The sequence below is a fragment of the Muscardinus avellanarius genome, assembly GCF_963383645.1.
Source record: "Muscardinus avellanarius genome assembly, chromosome: 20".
Taxonomy (NCBI): domain Eukaryota; kingdom Metazoa; phylum Chordata; class Mammalia; order Rodentia; family Gliridae; genus Muscardinus; species Muscardinus avellanarius.
In genome coordinates, this window is record NC_137806.1 from 940,344 (window position 1) to 961,094 (window position 20,751).

At 40.1% G+C, this 20,751-nt stretch overlaps 1 protein-coding gene and 1 pseudogene across 5 annotated transcripts in view; one reads left to right on the plus strand and one right to left on the minus strand.

Moving 5' to 3' along the window:
* RAB18 (RAB18, member RAS oncogene family) overlaps positions 1 to 19,490 on the minus strand; it is a gene marked incomplete at both ends in the record, with an annotated part of 33,798 nt that extends 14,308 nt beyond the window's left edge. For all 4 annotated transcript variants that reach the window (XM_080717169.1, XM_080717167.1, XM_080717166.1 and 1 more), the window contains 2 exons: positions 14,410 to 14,465; positions 19,423 to 19,490. In XM_080717169.1, the coding sequence (XP_080573295.1) occupies positions 14,410 to 14,465; positions 19,423 to 19,490 (124 nt within the window). The remainder of the gene's footprint in view (positions 1 to 14,409; positions 14,466 to 19,422) is intronic.
* LOC308277641 lies at positions 1,728 to 9,303 on the plus strand (annotated as a pseudogene). The gene is made up of 3 exons: positions 1,728 to 1,787; positions 2,101 to 2,197; positions 9,214 to 9,303. The product of its transcript is annotated as an uncharacterized misc_RNA (transcript).
* Positions 19,491 to 20,751: the final 1,261 nt, after the last annotated feature.

A 20,751-nucleotide genomic window follows, 5' to 3' on the forward strand; every position in this document is an offset into this window, starting at 1 on the left:
TGCACATCTCAGTGCAAAGTCAGCAAGATAAAAATGAAAAGGTTAAAGGCAAATAAAAACAGGTTAGAAAACTGATGATTTGGGTTCTTAAAAAAAACAAACCTGTAAACTGGACTGACTAAGAAGAAAAAAGATTAAAATTACAAAAATGAGATATGAAAATAGAGGCATTAACGGTTCCGCATCTCTCATCTGAAATGCCTGGCTCCAGAATTCAGATCTGGGGATTCTTTAGATTTAGGAATATTTTCATAGACTTTAGCGTTACTTTGGTCCCGAAAAAAGTTTCAGAACTGGAAGCATTTCAGATTTTTGGATTAAGGATGCTCAACCAGTTTTGCAAGGTAAAATATTATAATACTGGACAACTATACACCAACAAACTGCATAACCTAAGCGAAACAAATCCCTAGGAACAAACAATTTACCAAAACTGACTCATGAAGAAATAAAAATATGAATTGACCCATAACTAGTAAAAAGACTGAATCAGTAATCAATCAAGTTTATTACTGGAATGCACATAAAAGTTATTATTTACAAACAGAATGAACATAAAAATTCAAAGTAATATATCACATTAGTCGAATGAAGTTGGAAAAGAACACATGGTCATCTTAATTGATGCAGAAAAAGGCAGTTGACAAAATGCGATACTCTTCATAATTCAAAAAAAACCCCAGCAAACTACGATAAAGGTTTTATATGAGGTGCATGCAAACTAGGCTGCCCTGCTGCCTGCAGGTCTACCATGCTTTCTCCCTTGCTCCCGGAGTGTGTCTAGTGCAGGCCAGAGGCCAGGCCCGAGGGGAGGGGAGGGGAGGGGAGGGCAGGCAGGCAGTGAGGGTGCTGGTCTCGACGGGGCTCTGCTGGGCCTGCCTGTCCTGCTCCAGTGGTGGCACCCTTTCCTGTGGGGTCCTCTGCAAGGGGCTGGCTGACTTGCACACTACTCACCCTTTTCGACCTGGCCAGGGGGCTGTGCATCAACTTCTCCGACCTCTACATTGAAGCTTACAGGGTGCTCAATGTGAAGCTGCAGGTTCACATTGAGATCCCTGGTTGACAAAGATGTCACCCAAGCATCAAAGAATACAAAGCAGGAGGGAAGGAGGAACCCTGGGCCACTGCCTGGCAGCAGCAAAGGGGAATGGAGGAGACGGGCGGGATCCAGCTCCGCGGCCTTATGAAAAGAACACACAAACCTCCACAACTTAGTGAGAAAAAATAAAGAATAAAAAATAGGGCTGGGGCTGTAGCTTGGAGTTGGTTCCATCCCCAGTACCACAAAAAAAGAAAGAAAGAAAGAAAGAAAGAAAGAAAGAAAAGAAAGAAAGAAAGAGAAAGAAAGAAAGAAAGAAAGAAAGAAAGAAAGAAAGAAAGGAAGGAAAGAAAGAAAAGAACACAGAAGGGGAGCCCTTATCCAGCAGGGACACCTCCCTAGATAAATCAGCCTGTGGCTGATAGAAATAGAAATTCTCCAGATGAGGCATCACCATTGGGAATGAAAACTGACCTGAGTGCCACTGACCTCTTGCTTCTCAATGGCAGGTGAAGCCATTCAGCTTCTGGAGCTGCTCTAATCAAGGCTGCACATCTGTCCTGTAATCTTGCAAAAGCATCTCGCTGGGGTGTCCCAATGTCTAGGGAGAGACTGGCCAGGAAGAGGGCAGTGCCCCAACAGAGAGCTATGGTTGTCAGGACAGCCAGGCCATCCTAAACCGTGCCAAATGGGCGCATTTAAGGGTAAAACCAAGTGCTCTTCCTGAGGGGCTGGGTGAGTTGGAACTGTCCTGCCTGCCACCCTCAAGGCCTACAAAGCCACATGCCTTTCCTGCAATACTACTGGAGGATGAAGCAAGATGCATTTTCAGAACAAACAACAGAATACAAAACAATGCTTTGAGCCCGGCATGGTGGTGCATGCTTGTGAGGCTGAGACAGGAGGGTCACAGGTTTAAGGACAGCTTCAGCAAGTAGTCAGACTCTCGTCAACCTAGTGAGACCCTGTTTCATTATAAAAATAAAATAGGGCTAGGGGGTATAGCATAAAGAAAGAATGCCCCTGGGCTCAATCCCCAGTACCCCCCTAAAAAATAAAAGGCTTTCAAGTGTAAAAAGCATTTCAAATGGTCTGCAGATAACACTGGGGTTACTGTCTCTACAACCTTCTGAATTAGCAAATCCCTTATGTTATAAGGTAAAAGAACAATAAAGTAGTAGATTGATTTTAAAAGTTGTCACATCAAGTCTGGAAGCAATCAGTGCAGCCATTCAATTCCTGCTTTGGTTTGTACAACCAGACAGAGTTAGCCGCTAAAAGCTGGTCAATACAGAAAGAAACTTTTTAGCATGTTTTAAACTGTGATTAGAAAGACACTTTAATTGGTAAAACTTTTATTGATATATCCAGTGAGCACGTAATGATTTAGCACAAAGTTCTTCATGGATCGCCCAGTACCTATTTTAAAGGGCTACTGTCCCAGACATCACCTGTCTCTTCAGCTTATCTCTGATCACCTACTGGAAATGACCATTTCTCTATTTTGTAGAATCATTTTGGACTACAGAAAATTTGAGTTCTTTTCTCATACCCCCTTCCTCCCACTTGAAATTCAGTTTAAATAGAAGCCCTTCAGTGAAAGTTGCAATATTAAATTTAGAATAAGCTTCTCCAAATAGGAATGACAGCAGTGTTACCCTATGGTAAGAATGGGCTTGAGACTACCTGCTATGGCTCAGCTATGCAGAGGCAAATAAAGAATCTCCCTTACAGAAGCTCCCAGGTCCTAGGCGTTGAGGTCTTTTTGGTAAATATTTTGTTAAAGTAACTCCTTTTTTTGTTTGTTGGTAACATTATTAATAAAGATAATTTGAGAGTGTAAGTTTTTAAGAGCTCCCAAAGAGAGATTTTAGACAGACATTTTAGGTATAACTGATTGCACAGATCAATTTATATTGTGTGCTAAATTACTACACCAACGGCTATTCTAGGGTTTTGGGGAAATGAATCAAGCCTGTTCTATTGCATAAAAAATGTCTTATTCTAAGTATAAAAAATATATATGAAAAATGTAATGGTGAAACACTGAAAAATTTCCCCCCAAGACCAGAAGTAAGACAGACATTAACTTTTACCACTTCTATTCTATAGTGTATGGATAATTCTATCCAGGATCATTCAAAAAGAAAAATAAAATGCACCCAAACTGGAAAAGACAAAAGTAAAACTATCTCTATTCATAGATAACATGATCTTAACATGCAGAACACCCTAAAGATTCAATGTAAATATATACTCAATAAAACTGTTAAAACTAATAATTGATTTCAGTACAGTTGCAAGATACAAAATCAACAAGGCAAAAATAAGCAGCATTCCAGTACACTAGCAGTGAAATATTCAAGAAGGTAATTTTTAAAAACCATTCCATTTACAACAGCATCAAAAAGAATAAAATACTTAGAAATAAATTTAACCAAGGAAGCCGGGCATGGTGGCACACACTTGTAATCCCAGCATTCGGGAGGCTGAGCCTGGGGGATCGAGGTTTGCGGACAGCCTCAGCTACTTAGTGAGGCCCTCTCTGCAACTCAGTGAGACATGGTTTCAAAATAAAGAATAAAAAATAAAAAATAAAAAAACACATTGGGCGTGGTGGCGCATTCTTGTAATCCCCGCGCTTGGGAGGCGGAGTCAGGAGGATCGCGCAGGTTCGAAGTCAGCCACGCTGGCTTAAGAGACCCTGTTTCCAAATAAATAAATAAGGTCTGGGAGTGTAGCCCGGAGGGAGAAGGGCTTCCAGGAACCCCAGTACCACCAATAAATAAAATAAATAAATAAATAAATAAATAAATAAATAAAATTTAAAAACACTAAATTTAACCGAAGAAATAAAGTCCTTTACACTGAAAACTATTTTTAAAACATTGGTGAAGAAATTTAAAAAGACATAAACAAATAAAAAGACATCCATATTCATGAGTTGGAAGGCATAATATTGTTAAGATGACACTACTACCCATGTGTCCAACGTAATCCCTATAAAACTTCCAACAGCTTGCAGAAATTCATATAGAAATGGAAGAGGCACTGAAGAAAAAACTTTTCTTTAAAAAATAAGTCTGGAGCCCTCACTTTCCACCTTCAAAACTTAGTATAAAACTACAATCATTAGAACTAAATGGTACTGGCATAAAGAAACACAGACCAACCAATGGAACAGAACAGAGAGCCAATGAAGGAACCGTCACATGCATGTACTGACCAATGGTCCTTATGAACATAAATGAAATCCTAAACATCATTTTATATAATGAATCAGAAAATGTATAAAGGAACCCTATAGCATGACCCAGTAGTGTTTACCCCAGAAATGGGAGGTTGATTTAAACAATGAAAAAAAATCAGTGTCTGCTTCACTATATTAAACAAAAACAAATATCATATGATCATCTCAGCAGATACAGAAAAATGCATCTGACAAAACCCAACATGCATTCCTGATAAAACCTCTCGGTAAACTAGTAATAGAAGAGAACTCCCTCAACCTGATAAAGGGTATGTATTAAAAACACACAGTTAACATTATACTTAATTATAAATGACAAAAATGCTTTCCCCTTTACATCAGATAAAAAACAAGGACATCAACTCCATCACTTCTACTTAATATTATATAGTACTAGAGATTTTTTGCCAAGGCAGTAAAACAAGAAATAAAAGGCAACAGGTTGGAAAGAATATAAAATTCAATTGAATTTTTCCTCTTAAAATTATTTTAATCAATAAGTCAAAACTGTACATGTGTTTTAATATACTTTTATTGGTAAGTTATAATTGTACATCATACCCAGGAGTGGGGATTGCCGTGTTCATAGCAGCACAATCCCTAAAAGCCAAAATATGGAACCAACTCACGTCTCCATCAACAGATGAATGGATTGCAAAATTATGGAAATACACACAATGAATTCTACTCAGCTATAAAGAAGAACACAATCATGGCATTCACAAGAAAATGGAAAGATCTGGAGAACATTATGTTAAGTGAGATCAGCCAAGTACAGCAAGAGAAGGAACCTATGTTTTCTCTAATATGCCCTAACTAGGGAGTAGTGGGATACCAGAGGGACTCCAGATGATGGAGGGGAAACCTCAGCAAAGCCGGAATGGAAGGAAGGAGAGGAAGAAGGCTGAGGTTGGTTAAGGGAGGAGCTACATCCAATATGTGTAAAAGTATGCATATAGCATGGTCAACCTGGACACTCAGTGTTGGGAGGGGGAATGGGAACAGAGCGGGTAGAGGGCACCAAGCACAGCCTTAATGTATACCATTTCTATATGTTCCACTTATGAATACAAGTAAAAAAAAAAATAAGAATTATACATCATCGTGAGGTTCACAGTAATAGAAACAACCTTCACATGGCACTGTTTTGTTTCCCAGATCCCAACCTGCTCCTCCCCCTCCCTGTACGTTTGGGCCTGTCACTGATGATTTCATGTATGGAGCGAGCATAATTTGGACTGATTCCTTCAAGTCTCCCCACCCACACACCCCTCCCTCCCGCCATCTCCTTTCACTACTTAACTGGAATCTCTCCTCATTGTCTGAAGTTCCTTTTGTTTCCCAATTTCTCTCTGGCTTCCATACATGAGAGAAAAATGTACAAACCTTCTCGTTCTGAGACTGGCTAGCTTATTTGGCATAGCACTGTCTAATTTCATCCATTTTCCTGCAGATGACATGATCTTGTTCTTTATGGCTGAGTAAAACTCCACTGTGTGTCTATGTCACATTTTCTTAATCTGTTCATCCATTGATGGATATTTAAATTGGTTCCAAAACTTGGCAATTGTGACTGCGGTGCTATAGACATAGGCATACATATATCACTACAGCATTCTTACTTTAATTCTTCTGGAAAGATATTGAGGAATGGTAGAATGGGTCGTATAGAGGTTCCATTCCTTGTCTTCTGAGGAACCTCCATATTGATCTCTACAGCAGCTGTACTAATTTGCATTCAAATTAAGACAGCTGATCCTGTGCTTTCTTCTAGTAATTGTAAAGTTTTGATCTAATTCTTAGATCTTTGACCTATTTTGAAGTGACCTTTGTGCAGGGTAAGAGGCAGGGGTCTACTTTCATTCTTCTACCTATGTTTCAAAACCAGTTTTCCAGCACCTTTTGTTGCAAAGGCTGTCTTTTCTTATTCAACATATATTTTTGGCCTTGGTACACACACACGCACACACACACACACACACACACACACACACACACACACGCACACTGGGGATTGAACCCAGAGGCATTTTACCTATGAATTAAACTCCCAGCCCCCCCCCCCTTTTTCTTTTTGGTGGTACTGGGGTTCCTGGAAACCCTCCTACCTCCGGGCTACACTCCCAGACCTATTTTATACTTTTTATTTGGAAACAGGGTCTGTTAAGCCAGCGCAGCTGGCTTCGAACCTGCACGATCCTCATGTCTCCACCTCCCAAGCACAGGGATTACAAGCGTGTGCCACCACGCCCGGGTAACTCCCAGCCCCTTTCAAAAGTATTCTGAAACAGATTCTCACTAAGTTGCTGAGGGCACTACTAAGTTGCTGAGACTAGTCTTGAACTTGTGAGCACTTTCTTATACAACCGGGTTGCAAAAGTTCTTTTATTCTTTATCAGCTATATGTTCCAAGTACTTTCTTTTCCGTCTGAAACTTTTATTATTTCCTGAATGCTATTTGAAGAAGAAACTTTAAATGTGATAAAGTCACATTTAACAACTTTTTAATGGTTTGTGTTTTTGTGTCTTAGATAAAACACCTTTGCCCAAACCAATGTCCCAGATACTTTCTCTTATGCTTTCTTCTAGAAGTTTTAAGAGTATCTCTGCTTTTATGTTAAGGACTTTAATCTATTTCAAGTTAACATTTGCATAGGATAGTAAATAAGAATGTTCTTTCTTTTTTGACATATGGACATTCAATTGTTATAGCCTATTTGCTGAAACAACTATGTTTTCTATATTGATTATCTTGGTAGCCTGATAGGGAATCGATGCAAGTATGGATTTATTTCTGGGATTTCTATTCTGCTGTCGATATACATATCCTTTCATCAATACTGCATTGTCTTGCTGCTTTATTACTATTATTGTTATTGTACTGGACATCGAGCCCAGGAGCATTCTACCTCTGAGATATAACCCAAGCTCTTTTTATTATTTATTTTGAAATAGTATCTCACTAGGTTGCAAAAAGTCTCACTAAATTGCTGATGCTGGTCTGAAACCTGCAATCCTCCTGTCTTATACTCCCACATAATGGGACTACAGATGTGTGCCACCACACCTGGCATAATCTTCTAGATGCAATTGTGAATGTGAATTGCAAGTACTTTACTAAGAATTTTTGTATCTACAGTCATCAAGGATATTGGTCTGTATTTCTTTGGTGTGTCTTTAGTTGGTTTTTGGTAGCAAGGTGATACTGACATCATAGTATGTGTCTAGGAGTATTCCATCCCTTTCTAGTTGACAAAACAATTTAAGGAGTTCTGAGATTAGTTCCTCTTTAAAGGTCTAGTAGATTATTTTTTAATGTTTCTATCAATATATATGCCAGAAACAAAATCAGTCACAAATACTAATTAAAAAATTTAATTATCAGAGTATATATTAAAAAGTCTCTACTATTCAATTTAAGATTTACTTTGTTGCCAAGTCCAGAATTGATTCTGTAAAACTATTCCCTAGGCTTTAAAGTAACAAGTAATTTATTCAAAAGATTTGATGATTGTGTTATACTACCTTCCTATACTCTTGTGTATTTTGGATCTACCTAATTATAAAAGAAATATAAAAAACTCTAATACAACTGTAACTATTCTATTTTTTGTGTCTGAATACCTTCTACTTGTTTATAACTGTTTTTTGTATACATCTTCAGACTCCCAAGCACTGATCACAGGCATGTTCCACCAAGCTCAGCTAATAAAATATGTTAAGTGACAGTCTGAGTTGTCGTCCTCACACACTTGTATTAATTCAGCACTAAAACTTAAGACTCGGTTTCATCGAGCCCTTTGCCAAGTCATACATTCAAAGTAAACATTTAAAAAGGTAAAAGAAAGCCGGGTGTGATGGCGCATGCTTGTGCATCCCAGCATTTGGGAGGCTGAGACAGGAGGATTGTGGTTCACAGCCTCCCTCAGCTACTTAATGAGGCCCTTTGCAACTCAGTGAGACCCTGTTTCAAAATAAAGAATAAAAAAAAAAAAAAATAGGGCTGGGGGTATAGCTTGAAGGTGGAATGCCCCTGGGTTTCATCCCCAGTACCACAAAAAACAATGGTAAAAGAAAAATGGAAATGCTTCAAAGAGTAATCCACTTTGATAACTATCTAGCTATCACACTCTAAATAAATGTTTTTAATATTCTCACAATATTGAGGTTTAAATAAATCTCATTTTCAAATTATTTTATTCTTACTTATAATGATATTCTCAATTTTAGCTTGAAGTTTCTATTCATAAAATGAAAATAATTTGACACGAATATATAATGAACATGTTGTTCTATTCCAAATAAAGTCACTTCCCACAAAATATATATTTGTCAGTACTGCTAATTGAATCCAAGGGCATTCTACCTCCGAGCTATACCCGTAGCCCTGTTTTTAATCCTTTGTTTTGAAACAGGTCTCACAAAGTTGTGGAGGGCCTAAATAGCTGAGGCTGGCCTAAAACTAAGATGCTCCTGCTCAGCCTCCCAAGTACTAGGATTACAAATGTGACCAAGCCCAGCTATAAATATTAATTTAACAGAATACCTTTCCTAATGGCATTTGATGCTTAAAGATTATCCAAGGTTTACAAAATAGAGCACTAAATTTTGAAATTAGGTGGAAATGATTCAAAATTTTAATTTAGCTATAAATGAAGACAAAAAACAAAAGTAATGAATATCTCAAGCGGAATACCTCTAGTCACATATGAACATGTCTTGTTGAGGTTTACAGGAAACACTTAGATGCATAAAACTTATAGGGGAAAATGTCCATATTTGAAAACGATAAGCATCCCAGTAGAACACAGGATTGTAATGAGCAGTCACAGGACGTGCCAAAGAGGCATGTGCTGTCAGGTCCACTGGAACGTGCTGGTCACGTTCTCATATAGAGCTGTACTTCACGTTGTTCTACTGCCAGATCCCCTTCCTCTTCAAAGCAAAGGACTTGCCACTTCTGCCTGAGCCCGGCATTTCAAAATGGGAATTCTTGGTCACAATGCATCAATAAATCCGAGTTATTAACCACAAAAGTTTCTTCATCTTTACTACATGGTTGGTGACGGCAACAGTGGAAGGCTGAGACAGTAGGTTCGCAGGTTCACAGCCAGCCCCAGCTACTTAGTGAGGCCCTTTCTCAAAATAAAGAGTTAAAATAGGGTTCGGGGTGTGGTGTAGAGATAGAAGGCCCCTGGGTTCAATCCCCAGTACCTCAATAAAAACAACAAAAAAAAGTTTTACTTAAAGCAATATTTTTATATTCAAAAGATAATTAAAACAGGGCAAATAAAAAATGAAACTTTAACACTAAGAAGATTTGCCTATTGACAGTGTAAAGTTGGTGTGAGTGATGTCTACAGGATCTAAATTAAATTTCATTTCTTTCCATGCTGCAAATGATCATCAGTAAGGACCTAAACACCTACATATCATTAACACAGCAGACAAAGAAATCTCTGGGACAGATGTCACTGCATGAGAAAAGGAAATGCAAGCTAACTGAACAGACGAAAAAACGGACCTTTAAAAATGACTGAGAGCCGGGCGTGGTGGCGCACGCTTGTAATTCCAGCATTTGGGAGGCTGAGACAGGAGGATCGCTGTTCGTGGACAGCCTCAGCTACTTAGTGAGGCCCTCTGCAACTCAGTGAGACCCGGTTTCAAAATAATGAATAAAAAATAGGGCAGGGGGTGTAGCTCGGAGGTCAAATGTCCCTGGGTTCCATCCCCAGACCCGCAAAAAAAAAAAAAAAAGACTGAAACAGCCGGGTGTGGTAGCGCACAATTGTAATCCCAGCACTTGGGAGGCTGAGACAGGAGGATCGCACAGGTTCGAAGCCAGCCTCAGCAACTTAGTGAGACCCTGTTTCCAAATCAAGTATAAACTAGGTCTGGGAGTACAGCCTGGAAGTAGAAAAGGCCCTGGGTTCCACCCCCAGTACCACAAAAGAAAAGAAAAGAAAAGAAAAGAGAAAAGAAAGACTGAAACCAAGGACGTTTGGAAGATCCTAAGGACAGCCGTGAACTGTGGACAACTCAATAGGGATGCTGAGGCTAGAAGTGGAACCAGGGAGTAGAATTTTCAAAAATGAGTAAAAATGCTAAAACAAATGAGAAAGAAAATGTTAAGATAAAAATAGAAAATACAACATACACATATTTGAGTCTCCAAAGAAGAAAACAGGATAAAGCACAAAACACTTAAAGATGTCAATCAAGAGACCACTTGTGAATAAAACAAACACACATGTGGATAAAATGCATGAATACTCTGAACAGGTGTTTTGTTTGTTTGTTATATGGGAGGGTTTGAAAAAAGAAGGTATTAGATTTCTTTTTCTTCTCCTGCTGTGTGGACATATTTAATCTGGTATTTATGTGAGGTTGCTGACACCATGAATGGAGTTGGAATTTAGCTGAGATTCTACGGAAATTCTGAACCTCTCATGAGGTCGTGCCTCAGTGGGGCCTCAGCTTCCTGAAGCCCGTCTTGTGGTTCTGAGTTCAGCAACACGGCAGCCCTGCATCCTCCTGCTACTTTCCCCAAGCTTAATCTCCACTGTTCCAGACACCAATTCTACTTACACTGCGGCTTGTGTGGTGTTTTTTGTTTTTTTGGGTTTTTTTGGACAAGGAATTGAACCCGGGGCATTCTACCTCTGAGCTACACTCCTAGCCCTATTTAACTTTGAAACAAATCTCACTAGGTTGATGAGAGTCTAATTACCTGTACAAGCTGTCTTTTGTAAAATTAAATACTGAGGTTATAGATGCTAGTGAGAAAATTTATAATTTGTTCCTAAATGAGTCCTAGATATCTTTATAAAAAAAAGGTTGGTTGGTTGGTTTTGTTTTGTTTTTTACATTTAGGCAGCAGACTGCTTTCTGACTTAGATATATAGCCAACATACATGTGGGTTTTAAAGAGAAAAGCAATTAGCTCAATTGTTAATGGCCTTGTGAAAATCAGTATTTTGTGGAAAATCAGTATCTTAACTTATAATAAAACAGTAAGATGCCAGACTTCGTAGCAAATGCTTGTGATCGTAGCACTGGGAGGCTGAGACAGGAGGACTGTAGTTCACAGACAGCCTCAGCTGCTTAGTGAGGCCGCCTGCAACTTAATGAGACCTGTTTCAAAGAGAATATGAAATAGGGCTGGGGGTATAGCTTACAGGTAGAATGCCCCTGGCCTGGGTTCCATCCCAGTAACACACACACACACACACACACACACACACACACACTAGTAAGGACAGTACATGCTTATTTTCAGTAATTTAATGAGACAATTAATTTTCTATCTTGTATAAAAAACTCAATATAATTGTTGAATTCTGTGGTTGATAATGTTATTACAGAGTTGGATTTTTCTTTTGTTTTTGACAATTAGCTAAAATAACAGAGAGGGAAAAACTAAAACCAAAGTCCTATATTACTAAATAAGAAGACAACTAAAACCCAAGCCACAAGCCAGATATAGTAGTGCATGCCTGTAATCCCAGTACTTGTGTTTTAAATGATTCCTTTTCCTATTACATAAATAAACCTATAAATATCAATGTCATACAAAAGCTAAGTAATGCTCACTTGATATAATTTATAAAGAAATTCAGAGGCCATGAGTTTGTATTCATAGAAACAATAAGAAGTGTAGAAAAGAATGAGGATATAGAAAAAAATCATCATTTCCCATCCACAGCTCGGATGACAGAATAACACATCATTCTTATTACAGGATAATTGTAGGGCATATGGGGGTGTGTGTGTGTACGCGCGCGCCTATTTGTGTGGTACTAGGGATGGAACCCAGGGCATTCTACCTCAAGGTACACCCCTAGCCCTATTTTTTATTCTTTATTTGGAAATAGGGTCTCACTAAGTTGTGGAGGGCCTTACTAAGTAGCTGAGGCTGTCCAAGAACCACAATCTTCTTGTCTCAGCCTTCAAAGCACTGGAATTACAAGCGTGTGCCACCATGCCTGGCTCCATCCATATTACCGTATTTGTTATCGGCAAGAATTATCAGTGAATACTAAAATGAGAAGGCAAAAAGTACTATACGAACTAGGACATCTGAACTAGGACATCTATACAGCTTCCCTCAGATTCTCTCTCCTTTTCACAAAGAAACTGATTAGTTACAAAGAGGAAAACAGTAACTCTACAGTGGAGAAACCTAGTACATATCACCGTATGTGACCAAAGAGCGTCAACAGTACCGTTTGCCTACAGAGATGCAAAACCAGAATCTAACCCTGAGGACACATCAAGGAGCAGCCTACAAAATAACTGGTCTGTAATCTTTAGAACTGTCAAGGCCATGGAAAGACAAAGAAAGCCTTGAGAACTATTCAGATTAAAAGAAACTAAAGAGAAATGAAAACTAAAAATTTGACCTTGGATAATGGTCATAGACCAAAATGTTTTTTCTTTTGTTATACAGGATATTAATAGAATAATTAATGAGATCTGTCTGTACACAGCAGAAGTATATCCATATTCATTTAGGAAACATACATTAAAGCTGGACATGGTGGTACATGCCTGTAATCCCAGCGCCTGGGAGGCTGAAACAGAAGGTTAGAGGCCGGCCTCAGCAATTTAGTGAGATCCTTAGCAACTTAACAAAACCCTGTCTAAAATAAAAAATAAAGGCTGGAAAATAGCTCAAAGATAGAACCTAGGTTCAATCCCCTGGAAAGAAAGAAAGAAAGAAAGAAAGAAAGAAAGAAAGAAAGAAAGAAAGAAAAGGAAGGAAGCTCATATTAAAGTATTTAGATGTTAAAGACATGTCTATGATTTATTCTCAAAGAATTCATTAAAAAAGAATGAGAAATCAGAAAGCAAATATCACATTTTTGAATTAGAAAAAATATATATTAACACTCCTCCAAACCTCTCAATTTACAGTTAAAGATGACAGTCAAATGACTTGCCCAAGATCATACCTAGTTCAAAACAGACCAAGACAACTCTAACTCAGCTTAGTGATTAGCTTTGATATGTTTGTGAATGTATATCTCTCTATACTTTTATACTGTAGTCTACTCTGAAAAAATGTGATAGAAAATATATGCCTCTATCTTCTCAAATATTCTAATATGTAGTGTGACAAACTACTTTCAGGCAATCTAAATTTTGCTTTAAAAAAGCTTTTGGGCCAGGCATGGTGGCACACGCCTCTAATCCCTGTACTTGGGAGGCTGAGACAGGAGGATCAAAGGTTTGAGACCAGCCTCAGCAACTACATGACACTTTCAACAACTTAGCAAGATCCTGTTTCAAACTAAAAATTAAAAAGGGCTGGGGGTACATCTCAAAAGTAGAATATCTCTGGGTTAAATCCCCAGGACACACACACACACACACACACACACACACACACACACACAAAGCAATTAGGTATTACTCCTAATAATCACTTAATAACTATTATCAATAAACACGTGTTCAGCCGGGTATGACACACGGTTGTAATCCCAGTACTTAGGAGGCCGAGACAGGATCACAGGTTCACAGCAAGCCTAAGCTGGTAGTGAGCCCCTCCACATCTTAGTGAGACCCTGTTTCAAAATAAAGAATAAAAAATAAGGCTTGGGGTGGAGCCTGGAAGTAGAATGCCCTTGGGTTCAATGTCCAGTACCACAAAAAATAAAAAAATAAAAATAAGTATATGAATGTTCAGAATATACACCAAAAATTACAGAAAATGTTGAAATTGATATCCTTTACCACAGGTACATGACAATAAAGACCTAGCATCATAGCCTCAGCTCTCAGCACAGCGCCTGTCATACAATAAATATCAAATTACTGTATATGCTGAAAATAAAAGAAACCCACAGTACAGTAATCCAATGCATATACAGATCATCATATCAGCAGCATTAACAAGGTGCCATCAGGAGAGAACACTTAAGGAAAGTCTTTTTGCGGGGAAGACCTAGAAAGACTTCAGAGATCAATGACACCGCCATTCGTCTTAAAAGCCAAGACCTCCACAAACATGGACGCGGCAGGGTGCTAAGAGGAGGGCGCGGGGGCTTTGTCAAAACTGCCCAGAGACAAGAAAATACATACCGCGTTTCTGCTCAATTTCTAAATTTAGGCTTACCTATTGTTGCTGCAAGTTCTGGATCAAAAGTATCATCTGTGAACCTCAAGAGCAGGCTAAAAGAAAGATAAAAAGAAGGATTAGGAATTTAACTTTTATTTCTAATCATATATGATAAATATATTTGTGATTGTTATATTTTTGTCACAAATTATTGGAAAAGAATAGAGCTGATTTGGGGTACTCCCAGGAATACCACCTTGGTGCAGGTATGTAGAGAAGAATTAAATTATGAGAAAGGGACCCAGGTGCTATGGTGTACACCTGTAATCCTAGTACTTGGGAGGCTAAGAAAGGAGGATCACAAACGCAACTACCAAACTAATGCATGCCTATCTATGCTCATAGCTGCACAATTCACCATAGCCAAACTATGGAACCAGCCAAGATGTCCATCAACAGATGAATGGATTACCAAACTGTGGGATACATACACAGTGGAATTTTACTCAGCCATAAACACACAATGACATCATTTACAGGGAAGTGGATGGAACTGGAGGTCACAAAAAAGAAGAAATTGGATGCTTTTTCTCATATGCAAAAGCTAGGGAGAAATGGGTAACGGGAAGAACTCTAGATGAAGAAGGAGACCCTATAGAGGAGCAATAAGGCGGCCTGAGGGGACGGAGGGGAAGAGGGAGCTCTCTAAAGCACGGGATGTACTGAAACAAACATATCCAAGTCAATCACTCACCAAGCATGGGGAGGAGGGTTGGGGAGGGGATGGGGTGGGGACTGGGTAAGGGCTAATCCCATTAAAATGTATGACTACAATGTATCAATAAGAAAGTTTTTTTAAAAAAAGGAGGATCACAAAGTCTAGGTCAGCATACAGTAACTTACTGAGACCGAGTTTTAAAATAAAAAAGTAAAAAGCGTTACCGCTCTATTGTAGAATACCCCTGGGTTCAATTCCCAGTACATAAATAAAAAATAAAAAAAGCAATTTAAAACTCCCCAGTTTACTAATAAATATATACGCTTTGTTCCCCTATCCTATTCCCCAAGTGCAAAAAGGTGGTTTGTTTCTTACTTAAATCTGTACTGGTATGCCCTCTACAGATGCTAAGAGCAACATGCCATGCTTTAGTTGACATGGATGAAAAAGAAAAGACCTCTTAGAATGCAACCAACTCACTTAAATGGGTTGTGTAATCCAATCTGCACTTAAGTAAAAACAGAGAAGCATAAAAACATAGCATTTGGTAACAAGTAGTATGAGTATTACCTAAGTGCAAAGAAAAGATAAAATAAAAAGGAAGAAGAGGAAGATCAATGCCAGCTGGAGTAGGTATGTTCTGGCAAGCACGCGGTAGGGTGTGTGAGGCCAAACAGGCAACTGGGAAATAGTCAAAAGAATGACAAGAAATATTTCATATTTTGTAAAGTTAATTCCAGCGAAAATATGAAAGAAAATCAACGTGCCAGTTATGGTGGGAGGGAAGAGAGGACTACACCTTGGAAACTATGAAGAAACTAGAAAGAAGAGAAGAAAGCAAGCACACCAGATTAGCAAGGTGCTGAGGCTGCATGTCCCCCACCATTGTTTGATTTAATATGGAGCAAAAGTGTCAAGTAGTAAAAGCGCTTCAAAAATAAAAGCTTTCGTCAGAGCCCTAGACTTACAAAATTAATCAATTTTCTCTCATATTAACTTCTAAAGTAGATTGTTTTATCTATCTGTTTACTTAGACCAATCAAGAAAACAAGCCGGGCGTGGTGGCACACGCTTGGGATCCCAGCATTCGGGAGGCTGAGACCTGAGGATCGCAGTTCGCGGACAGCCTCAGCTACTTAGTGAGGCCCTCTGCAACTCAGTGAGACCCTGTTTCAAAATAAAGAATACAAAATATAGCAGGGGCTGTAACTCAGAGGGCGAATGCCTCTGGGTTCTATCCCCAGACCCGCAAAAAAAAAAAAAAAAAAAAAAAAAGAAAGAAAAGAAAACAGCTATCACATGTCTGAATTCGAAATATATTTTATGAGCAAAAGATATTAAAATTGGTTCACTACTATTACCTCAATGGTACCTACAATATCTTTTTTTTTCATTTTTTTTTTTTTTGGGGGGGCGATACTGGATGGATGGAATCCAGGGGCATTCTACTTCTGAGCCCTATTTTTTATTCTTTTTTATTCTCCAGCCCTATTTTTTATTCTTTATTTTGAAACAGGGTCTTCACTGAATTGCAGAGCGCTTCACTAAGTAGATGAAGCTGGCCAGGAATCTACAATCCTTCTGTCTTGGCCTCCCAAGTACAAGTATGCACCACCATGCAAAAAATAATAATAAAAAATATATATGTATAATGAATATTTCTATAGATTGTGATTACAGCTGCTGAGGCATTTTTGTGCACAAAGTATAAGCCAAAATATAATGGCCTCCGTACAGTTTTCAAACCCAGTGTCATTAGTTACATGTAAAAAAATTAACTCTCTCTCTTGGTTTTGTTTTCTTGTGTTTGCCAAAAGACAGGCGCCACAAAATCAAACTAAAACAGAAGACTAAATTTCTAGATTATTTTACTTAACATTTTGTTTGACTATTGCTATTTTCACTTCCAAAATGTGTCAAGAGACAGCACTAGTAAGACTCCCAACGACAACTTATAAAAACTGTCTTCTCTTCCAACATACTGTTACTCATGAAATAATAGAAGATATATATTTGTACCTCATCACCACAGAATATATTACTACAAAAACTTGGTTTACTATAACCTTGTATAGTAGTAGCAATAATACCAACACCATAACAATGCAAGTAGTGATAATGGTATTGGCTATCACTTATTAAACCTAGGACAGTGTGCCACTGAGCCATGGATTTTTCTTCCATAATTACTAATTCTTCTAACAGCCTGTCATTTAGTGGTACTTTGTCAGCAAAGGCAGTGAGTATGTTGTAAAGCAACAAACACAAGCTCAAATTTATAAGATCAAGTTTATAAGAAAGTGTGATTATAATTAATCTACATTTATTAATTTACACATAAAATTAACCTAAAGTAACGGGAAGAATGTAGGAGGAATAGCAATTTAGACACTGGAAGGATCTACAATCCCTTCCATTTTTTTGAAACACTCTGCTACATTTTTACTTTGCTAAACCCTGCCACAGAATCAATGTCTCAGTGTGTAAATTTAAGGTTAGATGGGGTTTAGAGGTTTCTATTGACGACCTCTTCCCTTTTCCCATGCACACACAGTTACCCAAGCAGCTGCACTAGTTTCATAATCTTGATCTCTGGCTTCTATCACAAACTCTTTACATTCTTAACACCATGAAATAAACTGGAAAGAAATTCTCTAGTTCACAGTACACTAAGTTATCCTTTGTTATGCAATAATTTCTCAACAAAACTGCCACCTCACTTCCACTTGCTCTGGCTCTGTAAAAGAAACAAACTACTGGTTACTACACTTGAACATCATGGCCATGACAACGCTTTTGTGCCAACTTGCCTCGAGAAGCACAGGCTTCTATTTTAATGGAGTTAGTTACTCTTCTCTTGCACATGAGATCAGTGCTCAAGGTTATTTTCCACAGCACATCACCCAGATCAAGAGTGCAGACCTAGCTTAACAAAATAAGACCACTGCCTCCCTAGATGCAATCCTTTCTTGAAAGAGACAAAAATGTTAACGCTTTGCAGCGAGTAGTTCATACTTCACCATTAAGTATGGAGAAAAAGTTTAAAGCAGACTAGTCCCAAATAAGACTGTCTGGGGCAAGTGAGTGAGGGCAACCAAGAAATGCACTTAACACTTTACTCTAAAAGAAGAATGTGGATTATAATCCAGTTTGCTGTAAATGCAGTCAACCTGCCAGTACTTTCAACAAACCTTAACTTATCATCTATATATTAAAGTGGCAACCAATCATATATTGGGTTGAACTACTTGAAAGGACAACTGATTATTCTTGATTTCCAAAACAACAATTTAATATGCCTTAAATGAGGGGGCTATCTCAAGGAAAAAGGAGATCACAAGGGAATGGAATTCCTAGTAAAACTGCTCAATGTGTTAACTAACTTTTTAACCTCCAAATATGTACAAAACTACATCATAAAATTAGTTTATTCGCGAATTTAATCAATACACATTATGCTATTTTGATAACCCATAGTGTTTGAGGGGGAAAAAACTACAAAAATGTACTGTCAACGTTTAACAACACACAAAGTTTCAGAATTACATTCTAAGCTTCCAAATCCCTAAGTGACTACACAAGCAAGACTTTATTAAATGATGTTAAAAGTTATTTGACAGATATGTGTATCAGGAGGCACAGCAAACTATGAAACTGCTTCCAGACCCCGGAGTTTAAATACTGTTTACGGATCATGACTGTGTATAAGCTACTCATAATCAGATGGCCAGGATGACTTCTCTTGGAGAACTTTGTTCAAGTCCCGGGGTGACACCACAACCTTCTGGCGACACCCAGATCTAAGTCTTCCTAATACGCAACAACAGCTGTGGTCAATATTATTTTCCCCGAGGAAAGAGGCAAGAGAAAAAGAAATGCTAATGTGTTCTTTTGTCTCCACATGATGTGGCAAAACAAAAAAGGGACGATTTCCCTTTAATTTTCAAAGATGGTCCACAGCTTAGGCACTCGCTTCTTACACGAAACTGAATTCTCCAAGCAATCGCAACGCCAGCGAGCTCTTCCCACGCCGGCTAATTAAGGAATAATAACAAAAGGCAGGTCAGGCTGCGCCGCAGCAGCAGGACGGCGCCCGGGGCGGCCTGAAACTTTCAGACCGGGGTTCCGCGGTGACAAAGTTGGCGCCGGCGACCTCGGGGCCTCGGCGGCCGGGTCCCGAGGGCCGAGCGGCGTCGCCCGGGCCCTCCGCGGCCGCACTCGGCCTCCGGCGAGCGCTCCTCCCGCCCAGGAGGGCGGCGTCCGGGCCTCCCGCGGGCGCGGGCGCGGGGCGCGGCCCAGGCCGGCCCGGAGGCTGGCGGCAGGACGCGGCGGCCGCGCAGGACGCGCCTCACCTGGACTTGCCCACGCCGCTCTCGCCGATGATGAGGATCTTGAGCGTGGTCAACACGTCCTCGTCCATCCCGACGCTGCTCCGCTCGGCGCCCGGCTGCCGTCCCTGCGCGCACCCGCCCGTCGCCCGGAGAGCCGAGGCGCATGCGCAGCCGGCTCCCCTCCCTTTCCCACCGGCGCGGATCCCGAGCCCGGCTTCCCAGTTCCGCCCGTCACCGCGGACAGCTGCGGCGCATGCGCAGCCGGCTCCCCTCCCTTTCCCACCGGGCCTCCCAGTTCCGCCCGCCACCTCGGACAGCTGCGGCGCATGCGCAGCCGGCTCCCCTCCCTTTCCCACCGGCGCGGATCCTGAGCCGGGCTTCCCAGTTCCGCCCGAGGCCGCGCCGCGTCGGAGCCCCGCGGTCCAGCCGCCCTTCCGGCGGCGTGGCCCGGAAGGCGCAGGCGCAGAGAGGGAGACACCCCCCCCCCCCCCCCCGGTGACCGCCGACCCCTTCCCAAGTTTGAATTCCTCCCGAAAGCTAGCCCTCTCCTCCTCCTGGGAAATCTGGGGGAGTGAATAGAAAGAATATAAAGTTCTTTTTTTTATTATTATTTCTGCAGCTGCTTTTGACAGCTGGGTTGCGACGGGGAAGTCATTGTACTTTGAAGCAGATGGTATTAAATGGAGGTCCAACTCTATCATAAAACCTGTCATATTACCTTGCCACTTCAGTCTGTCTCCCCATCTCAGAGAGACAACGCTTTTTGTCTGTTGTCTGTGCTGTTTACTGGTATATCCTCGGTATCTAGAATACTCGCCGGTACATAACGTGTGCTAAATAAATGTCTTCTGAAATAATGAATCGGACGAACACTCTCAAATGATGTCGCAATATCAACCTCCCATAGAACAGCCCTTGAGACCTCAATCGAATTAACCCGGCTTCTATTTGGCCATGGCATCAGGACCTTAGCAGGGGCTTCACAGTGTTTCAAGCTCAGCGTTATTGTGCAATACTTTCACTGATCATTTAAACATTCTTGTCCCTCGGGTTTTAGCCTGTTTTTATCTTGTTAGTCTACATACACCGTCTCCTGGTGTCTTCTTGGCTTATTCCCATTGATTGATGAGTCCCAAGTTCTATCTCTGGCCTAGATTTTTCCTCTCTGGTTAAGGCCAACATACACAACTGCAGAGACATTTCCACGTGGGTGTGCACAGGTGGACTCTGCCAAGCTAAACATGGTTGACACTGAATGCGTTACCTTCTCTTCTACACTAGCTTTCTTAGAGGCTGACGTTAACATGCATTTAATTTCCTCTTTCTCCCTTCATCCACCTAGTCCTCACA